General features: G+C 36.4%; 6 protein-coding genes across 6 annotated transcripts; 3 read left to right on the top strand and 3 right to left on the bottom strand.

Annotated features, from left to right (window-relative positions):
• Positions 1 to 389: 389 nt before the first annotated feature.
• Positions 390 to 4,193, bottom strand: LOC121753357 (hydroxyproline O-galactosyltransferase HPGT1-like). The gene is made up of 12 exons (XM_042148638.1): positions 3,785 to 4,193; positions 3,289 to 3,352; positions 2,657 to 2,706; positions 2,376 to 2,566; positions 2,127 to 2,190; positions 1,955 to 2,027; positions 1,574 to 1,697; positions 1,360 to 1,447; positions 1,187 to 1,237; positions 1,004 to 1,075; positions 800 to 915; positions 390 to 717 (listed from the first exon to the last, which is right to left on the bottom strand). The coding sequence occupies exons 1-12, from the start codon at positions 3,895 to 3,897 to the stop codon at positions 695 to 697; spliced, it is 1,029 nt and encodes a 342-aa protein (XP_042004572.1). The 5' UTR covers positions 3,898 to 4,193; the 3' UTR covers positions 390 to 694.
• A 1,074-nt stretch (positions 4,194 to 5,267) lies between these two features.
• Positions 5,268 to 7,465, bottom strand: LOC121752906. Its single transcript, XM_042148000.1, has 2 exons — positions 6,934 to 7,465; positions 5,268 to 5,582 (listed from the first exon to the last, which is right to left on the bottom strand). Exons 1-2 carry the CDS (start codon positions 7,317 to 7,319, stop codon positions 5,477 to 5,479), a joined length of 492 nt encoding a protein of 163 aa, XP_042003934.1. The 5' UTR covers positions 7,320 to 7,465; the 3' UTR covers positions 5,268 to 5,476.
• A 20-nt stretch (positions 7,466 to 7,485) lies between these two features.
• On the top strand, positions 7,486 to 11,195 carry LOC121752904. Its single transcript, XM_042147999.1, has 3 exons — positions 7,486 to 9,716; positions 9,816 to 10,007; positions 10,431 to 11,195. The coding sequence occupies exons 1-3, from the start codon at positions 7,621 to 7,623 to the stop codon at positions 10,987 to 10,989; spliced, it is 2,847 nt and encodes a 948-aa protein (XP_042003933.1). The 5' UTR covers positions 7,486 to 7,620; the 3' UTR covers positions 10,990 to 11,195.
• A 491-nt stretch (positions 11,196 to 11,686) lies between these two features.
• On the top strand, positions 11,687 to 12,764 carry LOC121750464 (hevamine-A-like). The gene has a single exon (XM_042144999.1). The coding sequence runs from the start codon at positions 11,735 to 11,737 to the stop codon at positions 12,671 to 12,673; it is 939 nt and encodes a 312-aa protein (XP_042000933.1). The 5' UTR covers positions 11,687 to 11,734; the 3' UTR covers positions 12,674 to 12,764.
• A 4,007-nt stretch (positions 12,765 to 16,771) lies between these two features.
• Positions 16,772 to 19,376, top strand: LOC121750786 (probable polygalacturonase). The gene is made up of 3 exons (XM_042145396.1): positions 16,772 to 17,167; positions 17,287 to 17,407; positions 18,271 to 19,376. Exons 1-3 carry the CDS (start codon positions 16,835 to 16,837, stop codon positions 19,209 to 19,211), a joined length of 1,395 nt encoding a protein of 464 aa, XP_042001330.1. The 5' UTR covers positions 16,772 to 16,834; the 3' UTR covers positions 19,212 to 19,376.
• A 701-nt stretch (positions 19,377 to 20,077) lies between these two features.
• LOC121752371 (plastidial pyruvate kinase 2-like) lies at positions 20,078 to 24,552 on the bottom strand. The gene is made up of 12 exons (XM_042147402.1): positions 24,023 to 24,552; positions 23,318 to 23,605; positions 23,040 to 23,205; positions 22,278 to 22,412; positions 22,068 to 22,178; positions 21,895 to 21,983; positions 21,575 to 21,637; positions 21,230 to 21,405; positions 21,045 to 21,147; positions 20,797 to 20,945; positions 20,492 to 20,600; positions 20,078 to 20,407 (listed from the first exon to the last, which is right to left on the bottom strand). Exons 1-12 carry the CDS (start codon positions 24,212 to 24,214, stop codon positions 20,300 to 20,302), a joined length of 1,689 nt encoding a protein of 562 aa, XP_042003336.1. The 5' UTR covers positions 24,215 to 24,552; the 3' UTR covers positions 20,078 to 20,299.
• Positions 24,553 to 24,819: the final 267 nt, after the last annotated feature.

A 24,819-nucleotide genomic window follows, 5' to 3' on the forward strand; every position in this document is an offset into this window, starting at 1 on the left:
TTGCATATCTAAGCATACAAAATATATCGATATTACACTAATGTACGATAACATATTTTTTTAATGAACATTATGGCATAATTTATTTTAATTTTCAGAATTTTTAAGACTCCTAGTGCAATGCAAGTAGTAGCATACGGTAAACACACACTGTGAAATAGATATGTACACAAAAATAAGTATGTTCTCCAACGATTTGTAGTGACAAATTGCACAACAAATTAAAAAAACTTTTAATTATTGGCTAAAATGTAATCAGTTTCAAGATAATTGTAAAAATGTATGCAATGTTTCAATCTTGAGATGTCCTGCCAAAAAAATGTCAAGACAAAATGCTCCTGGAACGCTAGGTACGTTTTTGCAACTATCGTAGAATTGAGCTAGAGAGCTAAAAGTAAGGATGACAAAATCGAACATCTACTCGATATAAATGTATGCCGAATACATGGTGAATGCAGAAAAGAGTGGATATGCGTATGGAAGGAGTATATGTTAGAGCACAACTGCTACAGAGAAACACTGTGGTTCCAAAAAGCTACTACATCTCAAAATAAAGTATATATATGTGAATTTTTTGAACATGTAAGGGGCCAAGAACAAAAGAATGCCTCCTCATCTAAAATCATCGTATGTGCAATAGATTTGTCAACGCCGCTGTAAAGAATAGGAGCTCTCTCAGAATCTTAAAACAACATCATACACCTGAACACAAGGCTCCTGAAAACAAAACGACCATAATTCACTTTGCTTCGTTAATTGCTGTAATAATACTATTGAACTGGTTTTGCAGATATCGAACCTGTGGACCAAGAAGATGAGCAGCAAAACTTATTCTCGTCCACATGCTGCACATCCAGACCAATAAACCACGATCCTACGCTGATGTCATCATGTGCATATGTACGAAGGAAAGATCTGCCAACCAAAAAATAGAGGGAGAGCTCAGGTTTGGTTCGAGCATCCAATGAATGCTAATGAGTTCAAATAGAATTATAGAATTTACTTGTTAATTGATATGAACTTGGCCAGAGCCTTAGTTATCACAAACATCTCGCCTGAAGCATGGCGGAAATAACTGTTTACACAAGCAAGAAGCATTCGTTAAAGAAGCCACAGATGTGCCGGTATGAAACAATACATTTGAAACTGTGTGCTGTTATATGAAAGCGTACTGTAATATGCTTACGTTTTCCCATCCCCAAATTTCCACCAATCTGGTTCATACCATCTTTTGCCCCTGTCAAGTTACCCAAAGTGACGAGCTTATAAGTAGCAATTCATGATACTATATGATATCAAGATGTACGGTCCATAGCTGCTTTCAAAATCATCACAGCATCAAAGTTTGATCAGACTCACTTTTCAGAGAAAACTTCTCCTGATTTCATACACCCAATATATAAACGAGGCTTGTACTCTTGAGCAGCAAGTGCATTTGCAAAGGCATCTGCAGAGAAGATATATGCGTCATTCACCTCTTGTGATGCATTCACTATTCAAGATAGAATGTTTTCTAATAATAACAATTATCAATCATATAGAGTATCTGCAAGTAATTGCACTTTAGACCTACCAATATTTACATAGACATCATCATTGACCTTTGCATAATAGCTTGCATCCCAATGTTCGGCACCTTGAGCAAAGAATAACTTTGTCTTGTTTGGTAGTTCCTCAGGGGCCTCCACATGGTTATCCTGATTAAAAATTTGCTAGAGGAATCAATAACTACAGCGTAAGAGTGAGAGTCTGTTGACAGTGGCCACATTTCACGTAAAAAATTGACTGGTGTAATTTTCCCTATACCATGATTGCTGAACAACTGCCAGAGAATAAATTTGCAGCATGTATCCCAAACAGTTAACAAAGTAGTAATACTATCTTTTAAGCAGCACTGCATTAATTACAAGACTATAACAATTTAAAAATAATAACATGGAGTCAAATGACTTACAAGGATAAAAATATCATTTGCTAGTTCGTTTTCGTTATCAATGCCCCTATCCAAGCTGTCTCCTCGATTGGAACTGCAAATTAAGTGAGTATTGAATAGATACTACCTCAGCAGTTCGCTACATGTAGGACCTGTGGAAGGGGGGAAAGTGGAGAGAGCAGGAAAAGCATACCTTCTGCCGATGACAAAACGGATAACAATGCCTTTCTGTTCCTCCATCTTTTTCAAAGTTGTACCTGTGAAGAAGAAAAATATGAGTTAGATGTGATCATTCTGATAAATAACTATAAATTGTGAAGAAAACTTTAAAAAGCATGGATAGATATCGAAGTGTATCCCAGAACACAAGAAAACAGTCCATATGAGCAATTCCATTCAAGGTACAACCCAGTCAACAATTGGTGTAAAGCTAATCATATACCTGTGCCCATCCATGCCTTCCTTATAGCATCTCTGTTGCTCTTACGACCAAATCCTGTAAGTATTCCAACCACTACGAGCGGCCTCCTCTTAGGGCTTTTATCAGTTTCAGACAAAAGCTTTGAAACAAAACCTTCCTGTTTAGCAGCTGCAAGTTCCATCTCCAAGCCGGACAATATCTTCTGCTGTTCCCTGCATGTGAGTTTTGATTATTGCTGCATTCACAACCATTCTAACATCAAAGACTGCACATAGAAAGAAAAGGAAACAAGTTAATGTCACCTGCATTCAATGATTTTCCATGAATCAGCAACTGACAGCACAGATTTTCCCTGAGTATAAAAGAGACATTAGAAGTTATCCACGGGTATGAACAAGATGTTGCAGTTCATTGCATAATTGAACACAATAAACAAATCAGGGTATTGACCACATTTACAAATCAGGGAAGCCAATGCCATGTATCGTGACAATTTCATGAAATATTATTGAGAGACAATTTGTAAGTACATAAGCCAGTTTGCATCATGTCAGACAATTTTTTTATTTAGTACAATAGCAACATAAGATGTTCCAAAAGACAATACTTGAATCACTATGACGAAATATTATTGAGAGACAATGACAGACATCTGGGAGCAAATTCAGCCATAAAGATACTGCTTAAATAGGCTAGCTAATATGCAACTTGTCCTAAAACAATAAATCTAAAAAGTAAATGTGAATCCAAAATTACCTAAACTAACAGTAGAAATGAATGAACTATAACATAAGGGAATATGTATATAAAACACAAAAGATTGAACATATGCAATGAACTGAGCACAAATGAAGGATCAGAAAGGTCACCGATTTCTCGATTACTCAAACCAGTCAAGGAAGTAAATCTCGAGGTAAAAAAACATTCTCAATACCTGACCAGTAATTCTATCAAGCTCCTTAGCTAAATAAACTCTGTTTTCTGCGTCCTGCCACAATCTGCCACACCCAATTCCACACATCAAACTACATTTTTACTTTCCTTGTTTCCTATTCTAATGATGATAATAAACAATTCGGTATACAGTTGATATAATGCAGCCCCAGCTTCAAAAACCGCAGGTTATACAAGTATTTTGTCTCTTTAACTTATTTCCCCTTAAACCAAATAATTCAATTTACGTTCAATAGCATACTTTCTCCACACTTAAATTTACATGTGATTAAGTACAATTTCTGGCTTCCAGCTTCAAATACCAATGTGTCAAAAGCATTCGCATCTTATCACCAGTAACATGATACTGTCAACTAATTAAGCCTCATCAGCTACAAAATAATTAACTCAACCACCCAAAAAATAATAAACGCATTTTCATAACTGCTACAAACAAAAATAGTATAAATACATAAAACCACACAGCCAAAACTCACCGTCCGGCGACATATAGAGACGCAAAAGCTGAAAACATTGAGAACAAGAGAATCGAAATTCGGGATCGAATCACCATCCCCGTGAATTGCACAGCCGACTCCTTTTTCTGCATTTGCTTTGCTTATCAACTCACTTCCAATTCAATCCAGTTACTGAGTCTAATTCAGCCGATCGGAGTGTTTACAATCGAAATGGAAATTAGTAATCAGCAATAACACTCATTTGAATCGGTGTTCCGATTCAATAGAAGTAAAATATTTTGAAAATGAAGTGTAGAGAGAGAACGCGAACGATTAGGACAATCTGGAGTGTGGATTTCAGTGCCAAACAATAAAGAAGATCAAATTTATTTTTCTGGTTCTTCCTTTGGAAGAGATTACTATTCGTAAGACTTTTTTTTAACTAGATTTAGAAAAGCTTACCGCAATATTCCTATTTACTCCTTCGAGATTACGGTTTTACATTTTTGATTATGATGTTTTTGATTTATTGGGCTCGAATTAGAAAAGGCCCAAAATAAATGGACTGCAAAGAGGCTCAAAGAGGAACAATATAATAAATAAATGGAATTATTGAAAGTAATAAAAGTGTAAATTTTTTTCTAGCTATATTGTCTTCGCTTATTGAATTGTTAGTAACTATTCCTTCCGTTTCTTGTTAATATAGGTGTTTTCTTTGGCAAAGAAATTAAAAAATAAATATTTATTATGTTAAATGGAGATAATAAAGTAGGAGAAAAAATAAAGTAAGAAAAATAAAGAGTGGATAAATTAAGAGAGAAAATTTATTAATTTTTGCTAAAAATAAAAATGAGTATATGTTGGAACAATGATTCTGTGGAGTGCCCGCAGATGCAGTGCAGTTGGCAACGAAGGGGCAGATCTTGCTGCAATGAGTCTGAGTTCAAATCTCACTACTGTCGTGTAGTTGTTTTCATCTCTTAGGCACAACTGTGAGGCCTTGGGAGATGGGCTTCTGGCAGCTAGTGGGTTAAGGCCTCCCTCTTAACGAGCTACTGCGTACCCTGATTGAACCTCCTCACATGATGTCGGGGGCGGAGTGTGGGACTACGTGGAGTATAATATTTGAGAATAAGTTATGACAGTCAATGATTTTACTACAAAATTTATCCAAATACGTTTCATGGTGGTAATAATTGTAACGGAAAAATAACATTGACCAATGGTACTTATTTAATACTACTATATTGAATGAGAATAAAAACCCCTGTTAAACCATTGATAAATCCCTTTTTCTGGATAAATTTTTTATAAGCAAACGTGAGTGTGGCGAAATAAATGTCATTTCTAGTTTAGGGTTTAGAGAAAAAAAAGAAATGTCAATTTTAGTTTGGGGGACGTTTGGCAGTTTGGCTACTCAAGGTTAAAATATACTGATATTATCCGAGATTGATTTGGCACGAAAATTATTTTTTTCATAGAAGGCCAAGATCCATAAGGCATGTAATCGAGTAGTAGGATATGTACAAGTTGCACTTCATTTTGATGTCATAACTTTGAGTCAAAGATGCACATTGAATCTGAGGTTTCACAACATATTGTATAACAAGAATATATCCATAACCCCGATGACAATTGGTACATGATTTATCAGAAATCCATGCTATTTTTTTAGATGGATATTCACCACTCTCACAAATTATGATGATTAAGAGAAATATATTCGTGCCGTCATGGTCCTCCCAGTATGGCATTTTCGATATCTTCCCTACTGAGGGCATAGCTGAATCGTCTTTCGATGTCTTTCTCGAGATTTCCTGCTCCACTCTTCAGATACCTGCACAGCAAACGTGTTCAGCGATATTACATAACATTGAGAATCTCTGTGAGATTTTAAACAACTGAAGAAGTACCCTTCAATAAATTGACAGCTATGTTTTTAATGCTTGGGAAGCAAAACAAAGAGATATCATTACCAGAAAAATTATTCCAAAAAGCATTATCTCCACTAGTTTAACATGATCAAGTGGATGCAGATAGATCATAGATGTCCAACAAGCAATTTTTTCCATGAGCAACACAAGTGAAAGCATATAATGTTTGCTAAAGGTCAAATCTAAGGGACTGAATTCGGATAAGTGTGACTCTGCTAAAGCTTGTGGTAAAATCATATTATATAAAAGCTTCCTATCTTGCAGTAGCAATCATAAAATTGTTTGGGATTTTTAGTCGTGTATTGAAATATATACTTATAACAAAGTATATTCCAAGTGCATCACTGTGGGAGATGATAGTCAATCCAAATGAAGAGATGATTGAAGAACGAAAGATGATTAATATCCAAAATCCAAATGGACTACACATTATCAAATTAAATTGGAAAGAAATACCAATACAAATAACCCAAGCACATGAAACAAATGTAGACAAGAAGACATTAACTTTGCAAAGATAGTAGTAAGATACATCTACTTATGGCATAGATCGATAAAAAAATTATAGCTATGACATAGATCAATGAAAAAGTTTCAAGTGTTAGTCAAGCAACTAGATTTTTAAGTACTTGACCAGCAGTCTCGGTAGCGTTGCCTACAATCAGCTTCACACACAACAGCGTAGCATGAGCCAGAAGTTAAAGCCTTCTTATAAAGTTAACACAACCTTGCATTTACGTTTTAATAGAGAATGAAGTTAGACCTGTATACAAGTGAAATGAACTCTTTTGCAAGAAATCAAAATTAGATAGAACTCTATTGTAAAGAACCTAACATCAAGTTTTACAATTTATCTCCAAATTTATGTAGTGACAGACTTAAGACTTAACCATTTCATCTACCGAATCCTCCAAAGGAAACTCCCTAGTTCCATACACGTACTAAATACTTATTTCACTTCCTCTTGGTTTATTCAAACAAATATACCATTTGTCCTTTGATACAAATAAAGTCTAACAAAATATTATGCATAATAATCACATCATAAACTCAATCACTTGATATCCAGAGACATACAATGATGAAGTTATCGATTTAAACCAACTTCATTTCCATAACACACCGAATTACTTTAACTACTTGGAGCAAGAAACAGAGCACAAACACCAATTTCAGTTGCATGGCAATCAAACAGATAAATACTCAGCAAACACATTCCGGAAGAGCAAAAAAGCAATCTTTAGAAGCGCAAACCTTATGTACAAATCAGTGACATCAAGCGAGAGCTGTGCATGCCAATCAGGCTTCTCGACATACCAAACAGCTCTATCATCTCTGCTCTGGTAAAACCCCAAACTTCTGAGCCACGCCTCTACGCACGGCAAACTGTGAGAATACAACGCTTTCTTTTTCTCCGGCAATTTCTGCAGCCACTCGTCCTCCGCTTCTGCAACATCCGCCTCTTCTTCCGACGATTTTCGCCGGAAAAGGGCCCTTCTGGAAATGGACAATGGCGAGGATAAATCTGGGCGAGGCCGGAATTCTCTTAAAATCGAAGGGCTTGTCGGTGAAAATGATCTTCGGCTAGAGAGTGGTGGATGCGAGAGAATTGAAAATTTGAAAGCAGAAAGTGGGGGCATTTTTTCTATTTTTGGGCTCTTTCCCTTTTCTGGTTATTATGGAGTAAATGATTGTTCTGGAGAAGAAGATGATGAAGATAGGGTTTAGTACGTCGTCGTTTTAGCTTTCCCAAAGTCGAAACTGCCCTAAAAAGAATAAAAAAGATTTTGAAAATTCGCCCGCCTCTGCAAATTGTTTTTCCCGCCCGCAGCCGCAGCATAGATATTAGATACCTTGAGATTTATCAAGTTTTCTCCTTTCGCTTGATCTTGATGCCGAAATACTTCACCTCCGGCGCACGTTAGTCTTATCCACCCCCAAATGAGCCAACCGTCAATGGCTAATCGGCAGTCACTGGATTTTTCCAAAACTCAACGTGTAGTCCTCCTCATTGACCTAGATCCAATTCTCACGCTCCAAAACCCTTCCCCCTACTTCTCCTCCATCATATCCGCGGCAAATCGCCTCCTCCGATTTCCTCCGCTCGCGGCCACCCTCTCCGCCTTCAAACTCTTCTTCTCCTCCCTCTCTCCGCTGCGTTGTGCTGCAGCTCTCCCCCGCGATCTCTCTACACATTCCCTATCCTTCAATCTCCCCCAAGAGACTCTCGAATCCCTCTCCACAACGTTAAATTGCATATCTAGCTCCGATCTGCCGAATTCAGCGTGCTGCCCCCGCGCTTCGAATGCCGCCAGCTCGTTGCTTCAATTAGTTCACGACTACGCGTGGGAGAGCGAGCAGTATAAGCTCTCAGGTGATGGTGAATTTCTAGATGGAGGTTTTGTGAAAATTCATTCTAATTTGGTTCTTCTGTTTTCACCGATTGGCCAATCAGTTAATTCTTTAGTTGATTATCTGGAATTGCGTGAGTTTAATGGTGCATTTTGCGCTGTACGAGAAGCATTTTCTGCTAGGGATATTCATTTGTGCTGGGTTGATGTTAAGATTGAAATTGATGAGAAGAAAAATGAGTGTGGGGATAACTTAGTGACGATAAGGGATGGGATCAGGAAAATTGGATGGGGTTTTTGTTCTAGCGATTTCATTGTCTTGTGCTCGGTTCTGTTGCCTCTTGGGCTGATCTATCCCCAAATTGGGTTGTCGTTCGACTTTGCTGATTTCAGTGGTATCCGTAGAAGAAAATATAGTGGAGAACTAAATCTTGAGATATTGGATGTGAAAGGGAAGCCTTTAGAATGTAAGTTCTGTGACCTTGAGCTTGTGATCCTAAAGAGTCTGCCTTGTACTATTGAAACTGATGACATTTTTAATGGAGCGGAATCTAGAGATTCACATAGTTTCTTCAGCCGAAACGCATTTTGGGCTCAATTTGGTGAAGGAACGATGAAGCTACATGTTAAGAGTGTTCATAGCTATGATGTGCAGGAGAATACTGGAGGCACATCAGATATTATTTTGGTGCGTGAGTGTTTCCAGGAGTCACAAAAGAACAAGAAGAAGAATGGTGCTGACCTTTTCTCAGACAGGGTTCTTGAGATTCTGCATGAAGAAATGGGCGGATTGGCTTGCAGGGATCAGTTGCCCACCTGGCAAATGTTTTTGAGTTTTCTTCACATGAATGGTTACTGGGCATCGATTTCCCTCTCGAGTAGCAAGGGAGATACGTTAGTGGGCAGTCTCAAGCCTTTGGCAGCTCATTTGGCTGTCCTCCACATCTCAGATGCTGGTTCTCTGAGAGGTAGAAGTGGATTTGATGGCGCCAGTCGTGATTTCTGCATTGAGGAAATGATCGACTCAAACACATGTTCAGGCTCCCAAACTGATGCATCAACGTCTGGTAACTGTAAACAGTACGGAGATGGAAAAAGGAAAAGGAGCCAAAGGCATCTCTATCAGGAGATGACATGGAGTTCTTTCCGCAAAGCCGCTTTTGAAGGATCAAATTTTGACTTGTTTGAGCTTTATACTGCCAGATATTTGGAAAAATCCAAGAAGCTGAAGTTCCTTAAATGCTGGATGAAACATATTAGCAAAGTTGAAGAATCTTTCTTGAAATTATTGCCTGGAATCAAGTCCATGGGGGAAACATCTGGTTTTAATGTATTACCGTCCAAGTGTTCTCCCGTGCAAGAGGAAGTTGTGCCTGTTTCGAAAGTAGAGACTCAAGATGCATTTTTGAACATTCTCTCTAAAAGAATCCGTCATGGCCTGGAGTCGGGTATGGACTTGCAGAAGCTGGCAGAGCGAGTTGTCAAATTCTCCATTCATTGGCTGCATAAGAAGCATGAGAGTGAAGTTAACACTGAAGCTCAACCACGGGAATCAACTTCAGATGATCCTAAGAGTGAGGATGTAGTTGGGAAGTTAATTAAACTCCTACTTAGATCACCTACGGAAATGAAGGAGGTGCACCAGAATCCAAGTTCCTCTCTATCATCGGAAGCAATAGTTCGAGAGTATCCTTTTTGTGCATTTATTCTGTTGAGTCAGTTTACTTCAGCTTTTCTTTTCGAATAGAAATTATTAGCCCTTAGCTTTCCCTTGACCTGCACAAGATATGAGCTGCAGATTCTGCTTCGAATGGAGATTCTGCGGTCAGATGTTGCAGCACTGATAAGAGAATCAAGCAAAAGGAAGCTACTGAAGCAGATATGTTCCCAGTTAGAGATCATTCAGTTCCTCGTGGCAGGTGGGATTCATGGTCATATTAGCTTATACGATTATGTTGAGCATACTATCACAGCAAGGTAAACACTCTTCTTTAATCAACAATTGGCCCACGTAGATATCTATGCATTTAGCCTTTTTTTTCTAAATGTAGCTAAGCATGAAAAAGAAAAGATGCAGAACTCAAGTAAAGTTACTTGAAAGTAGAAGCAATAAAGCATTTTGGTTTAATCCATCTTCTGCTCTTATGGTTACTTGTACTATTTGCTTTGCGAGTGAGTGTCATTCCCCTTTTGCAGTCTTCTATGCTATGAATTGAGTCCTGAGTCAAGAAATATGAAACGACTTTTTATTATTTTTATATTAAGCTTTTGATTTTCAGATCATTCCTGGATGATGTTCAGCATAAAGTGAGGAACTGGTTATCAATATTACACCTGAATAAACAGGAAGGGAGGATTAATGGAGTATGATTGGAATTCTAACATCCATATTTGCTCCAGGTATTCAGACAAGCTCGAAGATGTTGTGAAAGACATATACACTGAAATGGACTTGCTGCCATTTGGTGAGGAAGATGAAGCTCCGAGCCTCCTGTTCAACAGTGAGGATAGCAGTCAATCATGGCGAGATAAGCACGATAGAAATGACAAAGGCGAGGCCAACAACCTCAACCATTCAGTCTCTGCTGAAGGAGAGTCCTCACAGTCTCTCACAAGTATGCACATTAGTCTACAAGAGAGTGGAATAGATGATTATGCACGTAGCCTTAATGAAGCTCGTGAGAGAAGGGAGAAGGCTCGAAGATTTGCACCCTTTGTAAGTAGGGCTCTTGATCTGCAGAGAGTCTGGGCACCTAAGCAGCAACCCAAGGCGACTAAATGTAAGTATGATCCTCGCCCCAACAAATCAAAACGGAAGGATAGGCATACTCGCAGCTATAGTGTGGTTTGTGAGACTCCAATGACTGGAAATAAACGAGCTTGCTCTGGAGCTGGAACACATGATCTTGGCAGCTCGTCGTTCTCTACTGTTTCCAAGGCTTTGTTTCAAGACAACTGATGATGATTCCGTTCAATTGATTTATGCAGAAACTAATGGCCAATAAGTTGGTGAAGAAACATTTGTTTTCATTACTTTTATGTATATCTTATATACTTGCATAGTTTAAATCTAATACGATGTGTCCAGCAATTGAACGTAGTAACTGATGTATTCATACTCTACACTTCACAACTTGTATCAAAATATCGTGGTGCTGTCTGTCACATTGTTTGTCTCAACTCTCAACTCTCAAGCCTCTTTCCAAATGTACTATTGCAAGTCTCCTGGTCAAGTAATAATTCATTTCATATATTTTATTGGAGCATGAAGACTATATGATGAATATACTTGTATTGACAATTTGATGGTAACATCCCAACTAGACCCAATATACAATGAAATAAATATCTTGGAATATTCGATTCGAAGTAAATGGCAATGACAAGTAACAACAATCAAATACTCCATTATAGATATGGATAACAAAGAAAATATGTTCTACCATATAAGCAAAGTTTTGTGTGCATCTACAGTGCATCCACCTTCATCAATTTTCAACAAAAAACTCAATTTGAGCTTAGTGGTTGACTTGACTAGATCAACCCTCCTACTGTATTCCATTGTTAGACCTTCACTAGTCAAAATATTCCAATCCCATTATTACTTGTAGATTAGTGTATTAAACTGACAATATCCTAAAGAGTAAAATACTAGTACAATTTCAAACCATTATTTCTATAAGTAACATTCCTTAACTCAATGTATGCTCATTCAAAAATCAACCATAATGGAAAGCAGACGCGAATTCCTATCTTCACTACTCGTCGTCCTCCTCCTCCAAGCTCTCCTTCGCACCTCCGCAAGAGGAGAAGGACGACGAGGCGGCATCGCTGTCTACTGGGGGCAAAACGGTAACGAAGGCAGTCTCGCCGACACCTGCGCCACCGGCAGATTCGCCTACGTCAACATCGCCTTCCTCAACAAATTCGGCGGCGGCCAAACCCCCGAGCTCAACCTCGCCGGCCACTGCAACCCCGCCACCAACTCCTGCCGCGTCGTCAGCGACGGCATCCGCGCCTGCCGGCGCCTCGGAATCAAGGTCATGCTCTCCATCGGCGGCGGCATCGGAAACTACTCTCTCTCCTCCACAGACGACGCCCTAGCTTTCTCAATTTACCTATGGAACAATTTCCTCGGCGGCAAATCCGCCTCCCGCCCCCTCGGCGACGCCGTTCTGGACGGCGTCGACTTGGATGTGGAGCACGGATCGGTGCTGTACTACGACGATCTGGTGAGATATCTGAAGCGATTGGGGAAATACGGGAGGAGAGTGTACGTGAGCGGCGCGCCGCAGTGCCCCTTCCCCGATCGGGTTTTGGGGGCGGCGCTGAACACGAGCCTCTTCGATTACGTGTGGGTGCAGTTCTACAATAATCCGCCGTGCCAGTACGCGTCAGGAAACTCGGGGAATTTGGTGAATTCGTGGATGCGGTGGACGCGATCGGTGAAGGCGAGGAAGATATTTCTAGGGCTGCCGGCGGCACCGCAGGCCGCGGGTAGCGGATTCATTGCGGCGGATGTGCTTACTGCGGAGATTCTACCGGTGATTCGGAGGTCGAACAACTATGGGGGAGTGATGCTGTGGTCCAAGTATTGGGATGATCAGAGTGGTTACAGCTCCGCCATTGTTGCAAAAGTGTGAAATTTGGGAACTTTATTTGGTTTCGCGGGAAACAGAATGTATTTGTCTTTTGATTTTGAAATCAAAATAAAATTTAACTCAATTTTACTAATTCATTTCATATATTTATTATAATTGCTCGATAAGTATTAATTTTAGAATTTGTTTCGGCAAAACAAATTTAAAATTTTCAAATTTAGCTAATACATAGGCATTTCTAAAACTGGTATTGGATTCTTTACCTATATTTGGGTGGCGTTCGGTTGCCAAGATAAAATAATACCAATATATAATTTAGGTTTGAATTGTGAGATAATCTATGATTGAGTTGTGAGATTATTTTAGTCATAGGGGTTAGCTATGACTAATTATCCCATGATTATTTATCTAAGATTGAGTTATGAGATTGAATCTCATGAACCAAACACTTTACAAATTTAATCTCAGATACAATATTGCAAACCGAACACCCCTTAAGTAGTGAATTAATCATGGATATAGAATTGATTACGAATTTGAGAATAAGTAGGCCCAAAATTGTGGCCCGTGTCTTCTCATGGCCCAAAACTTGATAACATCCGGCCCTCGACCGGATAAAGACCCACTCAAAACTCAATGACCCGGATTAAGATCCACTAAGGCGTCCTTTTTCATTTAGTTGAGAGCCCCTCAATGCAGGATCATAAAAATTAATTATAGTTAATCTTATAGGATTTTAAAAATTAAATAATCTTTTATAACCATCATTAATGATTAGGGAATAAGAAAATTTTCTAATTAAAACGTTTCTTGTGCTATTTCGCTGAACAAAGTGAAAACCTTTCAACTCATCGTTAATTACAACTTAAAACGTTACAACTCATGAAATGTTGATCTTGTCATAGATCAAATGAACTCTTATGACAAAACAAGCTATTTTTTGTGATGGGTTTTCCTATTTGATTTGTAAACACAAAAAGGAAATTGACTAAATTTGTTGTAATTTTTAAGTGTCAGAACCAGATTTTCTATAGTAATATGATGTGATGTATATTTGATGGTTATATAACAGTCGTACAAATCAAATTTATCGGCAAATATTAAATCAATAAATATAATTATAGAATTCACATTGCAGATTTATCTAAAATTATCGTATTACATATTATCTATTTGTTTCAATATATATACAAGTATATAATTTCATTTGACTTTAAAGTCAGTACACTCATAGTAGACTTTGTAATTTTATTAGGAAAAAGGCAAGTAATAAAGAAGAAGCACTGAATAATTATGACCATCACATCTCAAAATCTATACAATCAATAAAATTTCCTTGAATATGACAATTAAAAGCTCATTAATTTTATTTCCTACTTATAATAATGTGGAAATAAATACCACTTTATTTCCTACTTATAATAATGTGGAAATAAATACCACTTGCTAGAAATGACAGTATTTAATTTCTTCTTTATCTAAAGAAAAGACTACTTTATTCGGATAGAATAAAGATAAATTAACAAAAAATGTATATACAAAATGCACTTAAATTTTAAACCGATTTTTATTTAAACCGGTTTTTTTATAAATTACTTATTCCTTCACTTGATTACCCTTTATGTTATATTTGTTAAGTTAAATCCCTACCAAATTACATGATTATATATGGAAATAGGAAAAATATGAATAAACAAGGCAACAAAATGGAGCCATTTATTTAGAGAAATTTCATAAATTGAAGTATACTAATAAATTTTGGTAGCCGATTTTAATAGTGTTGTATCTAATAGTTTTTGCCTAGTCATTTTATTCCATCTACTTGTAATTATATCTTAGGGTGCAATTATTTCTGATTTTTTAAATTGCACTTAAACAATTCAAAAATAGATTGGAAATATAATTATTTTATAATTTTAAATTAATTTCTTATATAAATTTATGTTTACAAAAAAATATATTATTTGATGCAAATATGGAATAGCTATGATTATTTAAAATTTTAAAAATGATTTAACTTACAATTTAGAATTTTACAGTAATAAAATAATTAAATATGAACAATTATGATTATTTAAAATTTTAAAAATAATTTAATAATAAGATAATTGTATATAAATAACTATGATTATTTCGATTGATGTGAATGAGTGTGATTATTTTGTTTGATGATAACATTAAGAAAGTAAGTGTATATATATCCATGTAGTCGTTTTTATAACTTGAAATTTTAAAATTTATTTAATGATGAAAAAATTGATGTGAATGACTATGATTAGTTTGTTTGATGATAACACTAAGAAAGTAAGTGTATATGCATGCAGTCGTTTTATAACCTGGAATTTTAAAATTTATTTAACAATAAATAATTGGATGTGATTGACTATGATTATTTCGTTTGATGCTAACACTAAGAAATTAAGTATTTATACGCATGTAGTAATTTTTATAATTTAAAATTTTAGAAGTTATTTAATAGTAAAATAATCCAAATTTAAATGACTATGATTAAATTGTTGGATAATAACACTAAGAAATTAAGTCTATATGCATGTAGTTGTTGGATGATAACAGTAAGAAATTAAGTATATAATCATGTAGGAATAGTTATTTGTTAGTAACTTGAAATTGTAAAAATTATTTATAATAAAATAAATGGACATGAACGACTATGATTATTTTGTTTGATGGTAGCACTAAGAACCATTTTTATAATTTAGAAATTAATTAATAATAAAATAAATGGATGTGAAATGTATTATTATTTCGTTTGATGATAACACTAACAAATTAAGTATATATGCATGTATTCATTTTTATAACATAGAATTATAAAATTATTTAATAATAAAATAATTTGATGTGAATGACTATGATTATTTTGTTTGGTGGTAACACAAAGAAATTAAGTATATATGCATGTAGTCATTTTTATAAATTATAAATAACAAATAATTGGATGTAAATGACTATGAATAAAGTTTTAGATAATAACACGAAGAAATTAAGTATATATGCATGTAGTTGTTTTTATAACTTAAAATTTTAAGAATTGTTTATTAATAGTAATAACTAGATGAGAATATATTAATAATTGTTTATTAATAGTAATAACTAATATTATTAGTATTTCGTTGGATAATAACACTAAGAAATTATGTATATAATTATGTAGCCATTTTTATAACTTGAAATTTTAAAATTTATAATAATAAAATAATTGGATGTGAAGACTATGATTATTTCATTTGATGTTAGCCCAAAGAAATCAAGTATGCATGTATTTTAATTCGTATTTAGAAATTAAAAAATAACTTAATAATAAAATAATTGGATGTGAATGACTATGATTAAATTGTTGGATTATGACAATTAGAAATTATGTATACAGGCATATAGCCATTTGTAAGTTAAAATTTTAAGAATTATTATTTAATAATAAAAATTAGATACAAAATACTAATATTTTTTATTTGGATGATTAACACTAAAAATTACGTATACATGATGCAGTCTTTTTTATTAGTAGAAAAAATTATGCAATTAATGTATGTTTCTATGGAATTGATTACTAAATCCTTCATAAATGTGTAAATAAATATAGATTACGGAAAACTTATTTTTCCTAAATGAGCATTGAAGGATAATTATGTAATACATTAAATTAAGTAATTATCATAAATTTATTATAAATATAAAATACCTAAAATATCCAATTTTGTATATACAATTTTTGTTAATTTATCAATACCCATTCGGATATGTTTCTCAAATTTTCAAGTATTGAATTATGTATCCGGCTCATTCAATCTCTCATTATAACACTAATAATCGGTAATTAATGGAAATAAAAAGTGTTCATTACCCTTTTTAAAAAAAATCTGAACCCTTTTGCACTTTCTATTTATTTTGCTTTGTAGGATCCTCTTAAAGATGACAGATGACATAAAATACATATCAAGATCTTGTCAATTCCATTCGACTTAATAATATTCTCTTTACCACATGATAATATTAGTTAAAATCAGTAATTGCTACTTTCTCTTCTTCTAACATATAAATAGGATCTCACACTCATTTGAATGACATGTCCAAACCCCCCATGTTAGTCTCATCACACACACTTGATGATTTTCCCTTCTTTCATTTCAAAACCAATTGATTTAATTTCTTTCATTTTTTTGTTCTAATTTTTAGCAGATCATGGAGAAGCTACTGACCTTCATTCTACTAGGATTGATGTTTGTGAGCACAGCAGAATCAACAAATTTCAAAGCTTACAAACAGCAAATTCCATATTCGGCGATAAACTGCCGCAAACACGTTGCATATTTGACTGATTTCGGAGGCAAAGGCGATGGAGTCACATCAAACACGGCCGCGTTTAAGGCGGCCGTTGCTAACCTGAGCACGGTTGCATCCGATGGTGGGGCGCTGCTAGTCGTCCCTCCAGGGAAATGGCTGACCGGATCCTTCGGTCTGGCTAGCCATTTCACTTTGTATGTAGACCAAAAGGCTGTTATTCTTGGATCGCAGGTAATTGGTTGTATATATATATATATATATACATAGCCTCTTTCATTATTAATTTAGTTATAACTAGAATTTGTGTGAAAGTTAATGTTATGTGTGAAATGTACATTTATTAATTATAGGAAGAGTCGGATTATCCTCTGATCGATCCGTTGCCGTCGTATGGAGCTGGAAGAGAAGCTCCAGGGAAAAGGTTCTCCAGTCTAATTGTTGGCACCAATCTTACTGATGTCGTAGTAACAGGTAAGTATTTTGTTGATTTACAATATGTTTATATTAGGACCGCAAAAAATCCGACACGAACACGAATACAAAATTAAATTGTTTCAGCCAAATATACGAATACAACACAAAATTAAATGGTTTGAGTCAAGTCTTATTAATCCGTATCCTTAACAGACCCGACCCTTGGTTATTGATCTGTATCCTTATCGGGCCCAACCCATTAGGAATTGGGGTAATCGCTAAAAATATCGCTATTAATTAATTAATTTTTTAATTCTTTTTTTAAAAAATATAAAAAATAAGGGTTTATTGTATAAATTAAAATTAGATTTAAAAATCAGATTTAATTGTGTAGGTGTAATATCAAATTTTTATCAAGTGAATCAGTTTCAGGTTAGGCCTGATTACTGATTAGGTTGGATCATTATCAATTGACCCGATAACGATCTAAACTGCACAATTTGTCACCCTTCGTTTATATCATAGTAATACCACAAATTACAAAATTTGAGAGTTATTTTGATAATTTTGTGTTATTAATAGTTTTATGAAAATAATACTTCATTCGTTCTCAATCAAAGTGAGTGGCATAGTTTCTTTTTAAAAATGTGTAACGCATTTCATAAAATAGAAATTAGTATTATTCTATCTATTTTATTATCTCTTTACTTAAATTATAAAGCAACAATGTATAAAATCTGTGAGGATTAAAAGATATGTCGATTAAAATGGAATGGAGGATGTACTACGAAAAAATCTATATTTTGAGAATTTGTCTCATGTCATGACTATTTTATCACTTTTTTGTGTTTGGACTTTACCGTGTAGTTGGTAAATGTAGTGAATTTGAAGAAAGTTGGTTAAGTATGAATGGAACGCAGGTGGGAATGGAACGATAGACGGGCAGGGCGAAATCTGGTGGAAGAAATTCAAGGGCAAACAGCTGAACCACACAAGACCATACATGATCGAGATCCTCCACTCCACCAACCTCCAAATCTCGGACCTGACCCTGACCAACTCCCCCTCCTGGCACGTCCACCCCACCTACTGCACCCACGTCATCATCGAGCGCCTCACCATCCTCGCCCCCGTCTCCGTCCCCAACACCGACGGCATAAACCCCGACTCCTGCTCCGACACTCGCATCCGCGACTCCTTCGTCGTCTCCGGCGACGACTGCATCGCCGTCAAGAGCGGCTGGGACCAGTACGGCATCGCCTACGCCGCCCCCACCCAGCGCCTCTCCATCCGCTCCTTCACCTGCATCTCCCCCGACAGCGCCGTCATCGCCCTCGGCAGCGAGATGTCCGGCGGCATCCGCGACGTCCGCGCTGAGGACATCCACGTCCTCAACTCCCAGTCCGGCATCCGGATCAAGACCGGAGTCGGGAGGGGAGGCTATGTCAAAGACATCTACGTCAGAGGCGTGGAAATGGAGAATATGGAGTACTTTTTCTGGATGAACGGCGACTACGGGTCCCACCCGGATCCCGGGTTTGACCCGAAGGCGCTGCCCGAGATCAGTAATATTAACTATAGGGATATGAAGGGGAAGAATGTGACGGTTGTGGGGGCCTTGTCGGGGATAAAAGGGGATGATTTTACAAATATTTGTATATCGAATGTGACGGTGGAGTTGGCGAAGGAGGATAAGAAGAAGGAGGAGGCGTGGAAGTGCGAGGACGTGGGAGGGGTGTCGAGCAATGTGACGCCCAAGGCTTGTCCGGAGCTGGCGGAGACGGAGGTGGACTGCACCTTCCCAACTGATACTCTGGATATTGATAAAGTGGAGCTCAACAAATGCTTTGTTGATGTTTAGGTTGGTTTGGTTTTCTTCACCTGTCTCATGTTTTTTACTTCATGTTAAAGTGTATTGTCTGAGTTCACAGTCAACTGAGTAATGCTTTTCATTATCTCAGACCCAATCTTGTATCTAGTTTGAACTTGAGGAATAACAGAGAATATATACAGTTCTTATATTTTACTACTACATACTCCATTTGTGAAGAATTATTGAGTACTCCTACTAATCTAAGTTGGATTATGTATTATGAAAACTGATATACTCCGTATTTAGTTATTACAAAAATAGAAACAGATTGTGTAATCACAATATTTCTAATAACAATACTTATTCGGAGTAGTTTAAATCTTATAGGAGTACTATATTAATATTGTGAGTCAGTGAAAGTAATGATCTAAAATTAGGAAACTATTATACTCAATTTTATCAAATAAGGAGTAATCATTAACAAATTAATGTTTAAGTTATAAATATTGTTAAATATCATATTTTAAGATAAGTTAATCATCAGACAATCAGTAGTCATTGAAATAAATAAAAAAATGCAATCATGAATTAACTAATGCTTATTTGGAAGAGGACCCTTTGAAAATATATTTAGTTTATTTAGAATATATAGAGAGAGAATTATTATTGTAGAGAATGAAATGTGGAGCACATCATTATGATGATAAAACCCTCTATTTAAAAGCATATAGTATACAAATGTCTTGGGGAAAAAAATAAAATTACGAGTACAATCATTCGGGGTTCAATGCCATTGCCATTTACCTTGATCATTTTGAATTAGCAATTTTTGAGACAAAAATATTGTTCAAAACTATGATTAGCCATTTATCCCTCAAAATCGACTACCATTTATAGCCATCTATAGATATGAATTAATTCTCAACTTGATTTCATTCAACTAGAAATATCATTACATGAGTCCAAGTAAAATTGAAGATCAAAAGGATGCAATACATTATTCGAACAAATGAGTTCCCCCAATGGTAAATGAAATGAAATCAAATCCAACAAACATTGAACAATGCTAACAATCTGTTTACTTGTCGTCTAATCTGTGTGGCCATGAACAGTGGTTATGATTTCCCGTTTGCCAACTATATTTTCCTTAGTTGAATATTATGCGTGGATTCCGAGCGCCAAATGGGTTGTTTACCGCTTTGAACAACTGCGACATGCTCACCTTCTTTCGCTAGTCCTTGCTTCTGTAAGATTGGAAATAAATATTGTATTATAATCATTTCCCACGATATCAGCAGAAATAGGTAGTCAATAAAAAAAATGTTCACCTGTAACAAAGTCAAAGCGTTGTTAAAAGTCTCTTCAGCATCTGCAGAAAACTCCATGTGTATGGGGCAAACGCCTTGGTATAGAGCTAATCGCTGTTGTATCTTCTTCCTGTTAGAAAAGTAAAGCATTAAATCTATTAGATGGAAAAGCCATACTTGCTAAAAAGATGTATAATTAGTCTAGTTTTGCATATCAAATTGTTCTTAAAGATTTACTATTATCTCAATATAAAGAGACAGACAGAGACATAAAAGGATCATCAATAAGCTTATATGGTTAACATAATGTAGATTAGACAACTCACTCATTTGTGAAAGCGAAGATTGTGCTGCGCGGTCTATAATGGCTCAGTAGAATAGCCATGAAGCCAGTTCTAGTGAAGACAACAATTGAAGTTCCAAGGTTATTGGACACCTTTGTTGCATGGTATGCAAACATTTCGCTCATATGGTTCTGCAAAAGACAAAAATAAGAAGTAAAAAACATGCACATCATGTAGCACATATTAGATAAGTATGGAATAATCCATCGCTGAGAAAACACTAGCCCTACCTTGAAGGCTTGGCCCAGATTTGCTGGAGTTGGTGGTGCAGTTATCGTAGCTTCCATCCGCAATGACACTGTGTGCATGACGTTAACTGCCTTCAGTGGGAACCTAATGAGCAATTTTAACCCAATCAATTACAATGCAAAGATATCCGGAGTATTGGCCTAGTTACAACGGAAAGTTAACTCACTTCCCATGAGCAGTTTCTCCAGAGAGCATAATCGCATCAGCCCCTTCTTTAACTGCTATAGCAATGTCTGATACCTCTGCTCGGGTAGGAGTGGGATGCACAATCATGCTTTCCAGCATATTTGTTGCCACTATGACCGTCTTGCCCATACTACGGCATAATCCAATAATTTCTTCCTGCAAATGCAAAAAAATGGCATATTTGTGTTGATAGCACGATGTATGGATTTGAGTGATGTCACTAGCATGGATAAATCCAGTGACCCATCTTTCCAGCAGTCTAGTCAAGAATCATAGGCAAATAACAAGGATATGTCTTCCTTTAACACCACACTATTAATGTTACCTGCAATAAAGGGACCTCTTCAATCGGCAACTCTGCACCAAGATCTCCCCTGGCAACCATAGCCTGAAAAAAAATCAAGTTTCAGCTAAAACTGCCATCTAGCATCAATATAGATGATATTATGAAAGGAAAAAAAGCAGTAGCAAATCAAGCAAGCGACTGGCACTAGTTTGTCATGTGTCAGAAGCTAATGTTATCTCAGGTTTTCTTTTTCAAGAAGTGGTGAGTGATCCAATTATTTTGGAAAATGCAATACTAAGTGGCTAGTGCAAATAACAGCAAATCACTTTCCAAAAAGTGATCACCATTGATCAACTTACCCCATCAGATGCTGTTATAATTGAATGCAAATTTGGTATTGAATCTGCACTTTCAATTTTTACAATGACATGGATATCTGCGCCAGCATCTACAGGGATAAACATTCAGTTAAGATTCGGCATTAAAACGTACCGTAGATACTTGTAAGCTTAATTACAAATGCTGTTTGTACCTTTAAGATAATTCTTCAGTTCATGGACCACAGCTGCATCCTTGACAAAGGAAACAGCATAGAAGTCGATTTCGTTGTCCACTCCAAATTTGATATCATCCCAATCCTTTTCTGTTATAGACAATTGGGAAAGTCAACATTTGATAGAAAAAGGTACCAGAAAGTAATAAAAGCATCACAGATGTCAGAAAGTATAATTGTTGATCTAACCAGTAATTGACGGCAGTGTTGCACTTTTTCCTCGAACATTGAGATGCCTTCGGGACATAAGCTCTCCACCATCAACAACTTCACACTTCACTGAATCTTTAGTCTTTGATTTCACCAAGAATGACATCATACCACCTGCATCATCCAGCTGTAGACATTAAACAGGCAAAAATACAAAGACATCTTCACAAAAGTTTCTTGAAATCATCTCCAAGTTGTGAAATTCAATTGGTGCGAACCATAATATTGTGTCCCCACCCAGTCCTCCTGTCTCTGTCCGCTAACCTCTAAAGATAGATTGCAAAGGTAAAAGGGAAATGCACCCACACAAATGAAGATCATTTTATCTTCTAATTCTAATAGTAATACATTTTGGAAAAAAACCATAGTATATTATACTCAGCTTCCCTTTGAATTTTGAAATGATGGTTCAAGTATAATTATGTTAGAACGGAAACTTCTTTCTTATGTGTTTGAAATAGGTCATCCTGCCCTTGTTTACCATTTAAGCTAATAAAATAAATGTACTATCATTGATCATTGCCAACTAGTAAGCAGCAATTATCACCTTCCTAACCAGTAACTCAACAACTCATCTCCCCCGTCTAATACAAAGGACACACAGGACGTAAGAGATATCCCTATAGCAACAGTCGACAAGTCAACAGTTTTTGTAGAATCTGATTATTGGCCAATCTTAATCACTAGTTAGTAGTAGTAGTAGTAGTAGTAGTAGTAGTAGTAGTAGTAGTAGTATCATACCATCAACAAGAAGCATGTCCCCTGCTTCGACATCATTAACAAAATCATCATAGTTCACACTGACACAATCTGCCGTGCCAACTCCTCTTCGAATTGTGAAAGTAAATTCCTGACCAGGTTTAAGTGGAATAGGTTGAGGTAGATCACCACTCCTAACCTCAGGACCCTGCCATTACACGTCACAAAAGCATTAGAAGCAATTTCATTTGAAACACTGAAAATATCATCATAACTGTTTGGTTTCCATGTTGTGAATTTTAAGAAAACCATCTACTCACCTTGGTATCAAGCATGATGGCAATGACATTGTCTTTGGATTGAGCATTATATTCCTTGACCAAATCAATGACTTTCTGGTGAGATGCATGGTCTCCATGGGACATATTGAGGCGGGCAACATTCATTCCAGCCTCTGCGAGTTTCCATATCATTTCCCTGGTGTTAGTGGAGGGACCGATCGTGCAAACAATCTTTGTCTTCCGGCCGACAGTAGGCTTAGACCATATAGCCGCTGATGTTCCTCCAGGTTGCGGAATCACTTGTACATATTGATTCTGCTCTTCTGCCTGGTCAAGATAATTTGTAGAAAACTAATTTAGTAGGAGTATATCCATGGACTTATCTGCTCTAGACATTTGCAAACCATTGGACACATTCAGATGCCGCATAAGACTATCTAACCATTAGTATCAAATTAGATATTATCAGGATATCTCGCTTAACTTGATTGGGTCAAATTGGAAACAATGTCCTACAAGATCAGGTTTCATACAAATTATTAAGAAAAAAGGAAGAAACTTTTAGCATTAGATGTCAAATATTAATCATATGAATAATGATCGTATAAACAACAGTAAGCAAATCACACCACTGCCCCAAAGCATAAATCATATCGAAAAAAATATGGGGCCAACGAAATAAAAAACTCTTCCCAACAGTAACAACACTCATAACGTTGGAAACTTGATCCTCAAATAACACACCGGAATCACTTGCAGTTCAGAGCGCACGGCGGTGACTCCGCGGTGACCCTTCTTCTTCTCAGTTGGTCCCAAAACCTTGGCTTCAAAGCCACGAGCTGGCCTCAGCTTGTCAACACGGATCTTCTGTGATCCAGAGGCCGGATTAGCCGCAACAGCGCCATGAGTCAACCCCGCCGCCGCCGCCTGTGCCATTGCAGCAATAAGTAACCTCTTGTAGAGCGTGGACGAGAAGAGGTGGAGAGAGAGAGAGAGAGAGAGAGAGAGAGAGAGGAGAGTAATTTATAAGTTGTGAGAGAGATGGGAGAAATGGTCGATGATTTAGGATGAACGGTTTCTTGTTTGTATCGAAAAAAAATGGAGGCTGGTGATCTCCCCAACAGTAGCTCAGCTCAGCACAGCACAGCACAGCACACAAGGTTGACAGCATAGGGGTTTAAGGGCTAAAATAGGGTTTCCCAAATTCAAATTGGGGCGAAATGCATTTCCTCCTCTCAAACATTCAATTTACTAGGGTTGGAGCTCAAATTTTTTTTAAAGGCCACGCCTGGCGTGGAGCTATATATCCAACATTAACCTGCATTGGAGAGGATAATTCTCACATAAAATGCTCATATAAAATTATTCCATATATCATTTCTTAAAAGTGTATTATATTACTAACATTTTAAATTACAAACTTTTTTAATTTATTAATGCAATATATTAAAATATCAATACATAATATCAACATAATATATCAAGTTAGCAATTGATCACAAACCTTCGTCACATAAATTCAATATAATAAAGTCAAATTA

This window comes from Salvia splendens, chromosome 10 (assembly GCF_004379255.2).
Source record: "Salvia splendens isolate huo1 chromosome 10, SspV2, whole genome shotgun sequence".
Classification (NCBI taxonomy): domain Eukaryota; kingdom Viridiplantae; phylum Streptophyta; class Magnoliopsida; order Lamiales; family Lamiaceae; genus Salvia; species Salvia splendens.

Bases quoted from the DNA above. Each gene is read 5' to 3' on its own strand.
- LOC121753357 (XM_042148638.1), bottom strand. From the start codon at position 3,897: ATGCAGAAAAAGGAGTCGGCTGTGCAATTCACGGGGATGGTGATTCGA. The intron at 1,076-1,186 runs GTAAGCATATTA...TTGTGTAAACAG, and splicing joins AAATTTGGGGATGGGAAAAC to TTATTTCCGCCATGCTTCAG. The intron at 916-1,003 runs GTAAATTCTATA...TTTGGTTGGCAG, and splicing joins AAGTTCATATCAATTAACAA to ATCTTTCCTTCGTACATATG.
- LOC121752906 (XM_042148000.1), bottom strand. From the start codon at position 7,319: ATGCCCCCACTTTCTGCTTTCAAATTTTCAATTCTCTCGCATCCACCA. The intron at 5,583-6,933 runs GTTTGCGCTTCT...TTTGCTGTGCAG, and splicing joins GTCACTGATTTGTACATAAG to GTATCTGAAGAGTGGAGCAG.
- LOC121752904 (XM_042147999.1), top strand. From the start codon at position 7,621: ATGAGCCAACCGTCAATGGCTAATCGGCAGTCACTGGATTTTTCCAAA. The intron at 9,717-9,815 runs GTATCCTTTTTG...GACCTGCACAAG, and splicing joins TCGGAAGCAATAGTTCGAGA to ATATGAGCTGCAGATTCTGC. The intron at 10,008-10,430 runs GTAAACACTCTT...TATTTGCTCCAG, and splicing joins GAGCATACTATCACAGCAAG to GTATTCAGACAAGCTCGAAG.
- LOC121750464 (XM_042144999.1), top strand. From the start codon at position 11,735: ATGCTCATTCAAAAATCAACCATAATGGAAAGCAGACGCGAATTCCTA.
- LOC121750786 (XM_042145396.1), top strand. From the start codon at position 16,835: ATGGAGAAGCTACTGACCTTCATTCTACTAGGATTGATGTTTGTGAGC. The intron at 17,168-17,286 runs GTAATTGGTTGT...TATTAATTATAG, and splicing joins CTGTTATTCTTGGATCGCAG to GAAGAGTCGGATTATCCTCT. The intron at 17,408-18,270 runs GTAAGTATTTTG...AATGGAACGCAG, and splicing joins TACTGATGTCGTAGTAACAG to GTGGGAATGGAACGATAGAC.
- LOC121752371 (XM_042147402.1), bottom strand. From the start codon at position 24,214: ATGGCACAGGCGGCGGCGGCGGGGTTGACTCATGGCGCTGTTGCGGCT. The intron at 22,179-22,277 runs GTTAGATCAACA...TGTCTATAACAG, and splicing joins AACACTGCCGTCAATTACTG to AAAAGGATTGGGATGATATC. The intron at 21,406-21,574 runs GTAACATTAATA...TTGCATTTGCAG, and splicing joins AAGAGGTCCCTTTATTGCAG to GAAGAAATTATTGGATTATG.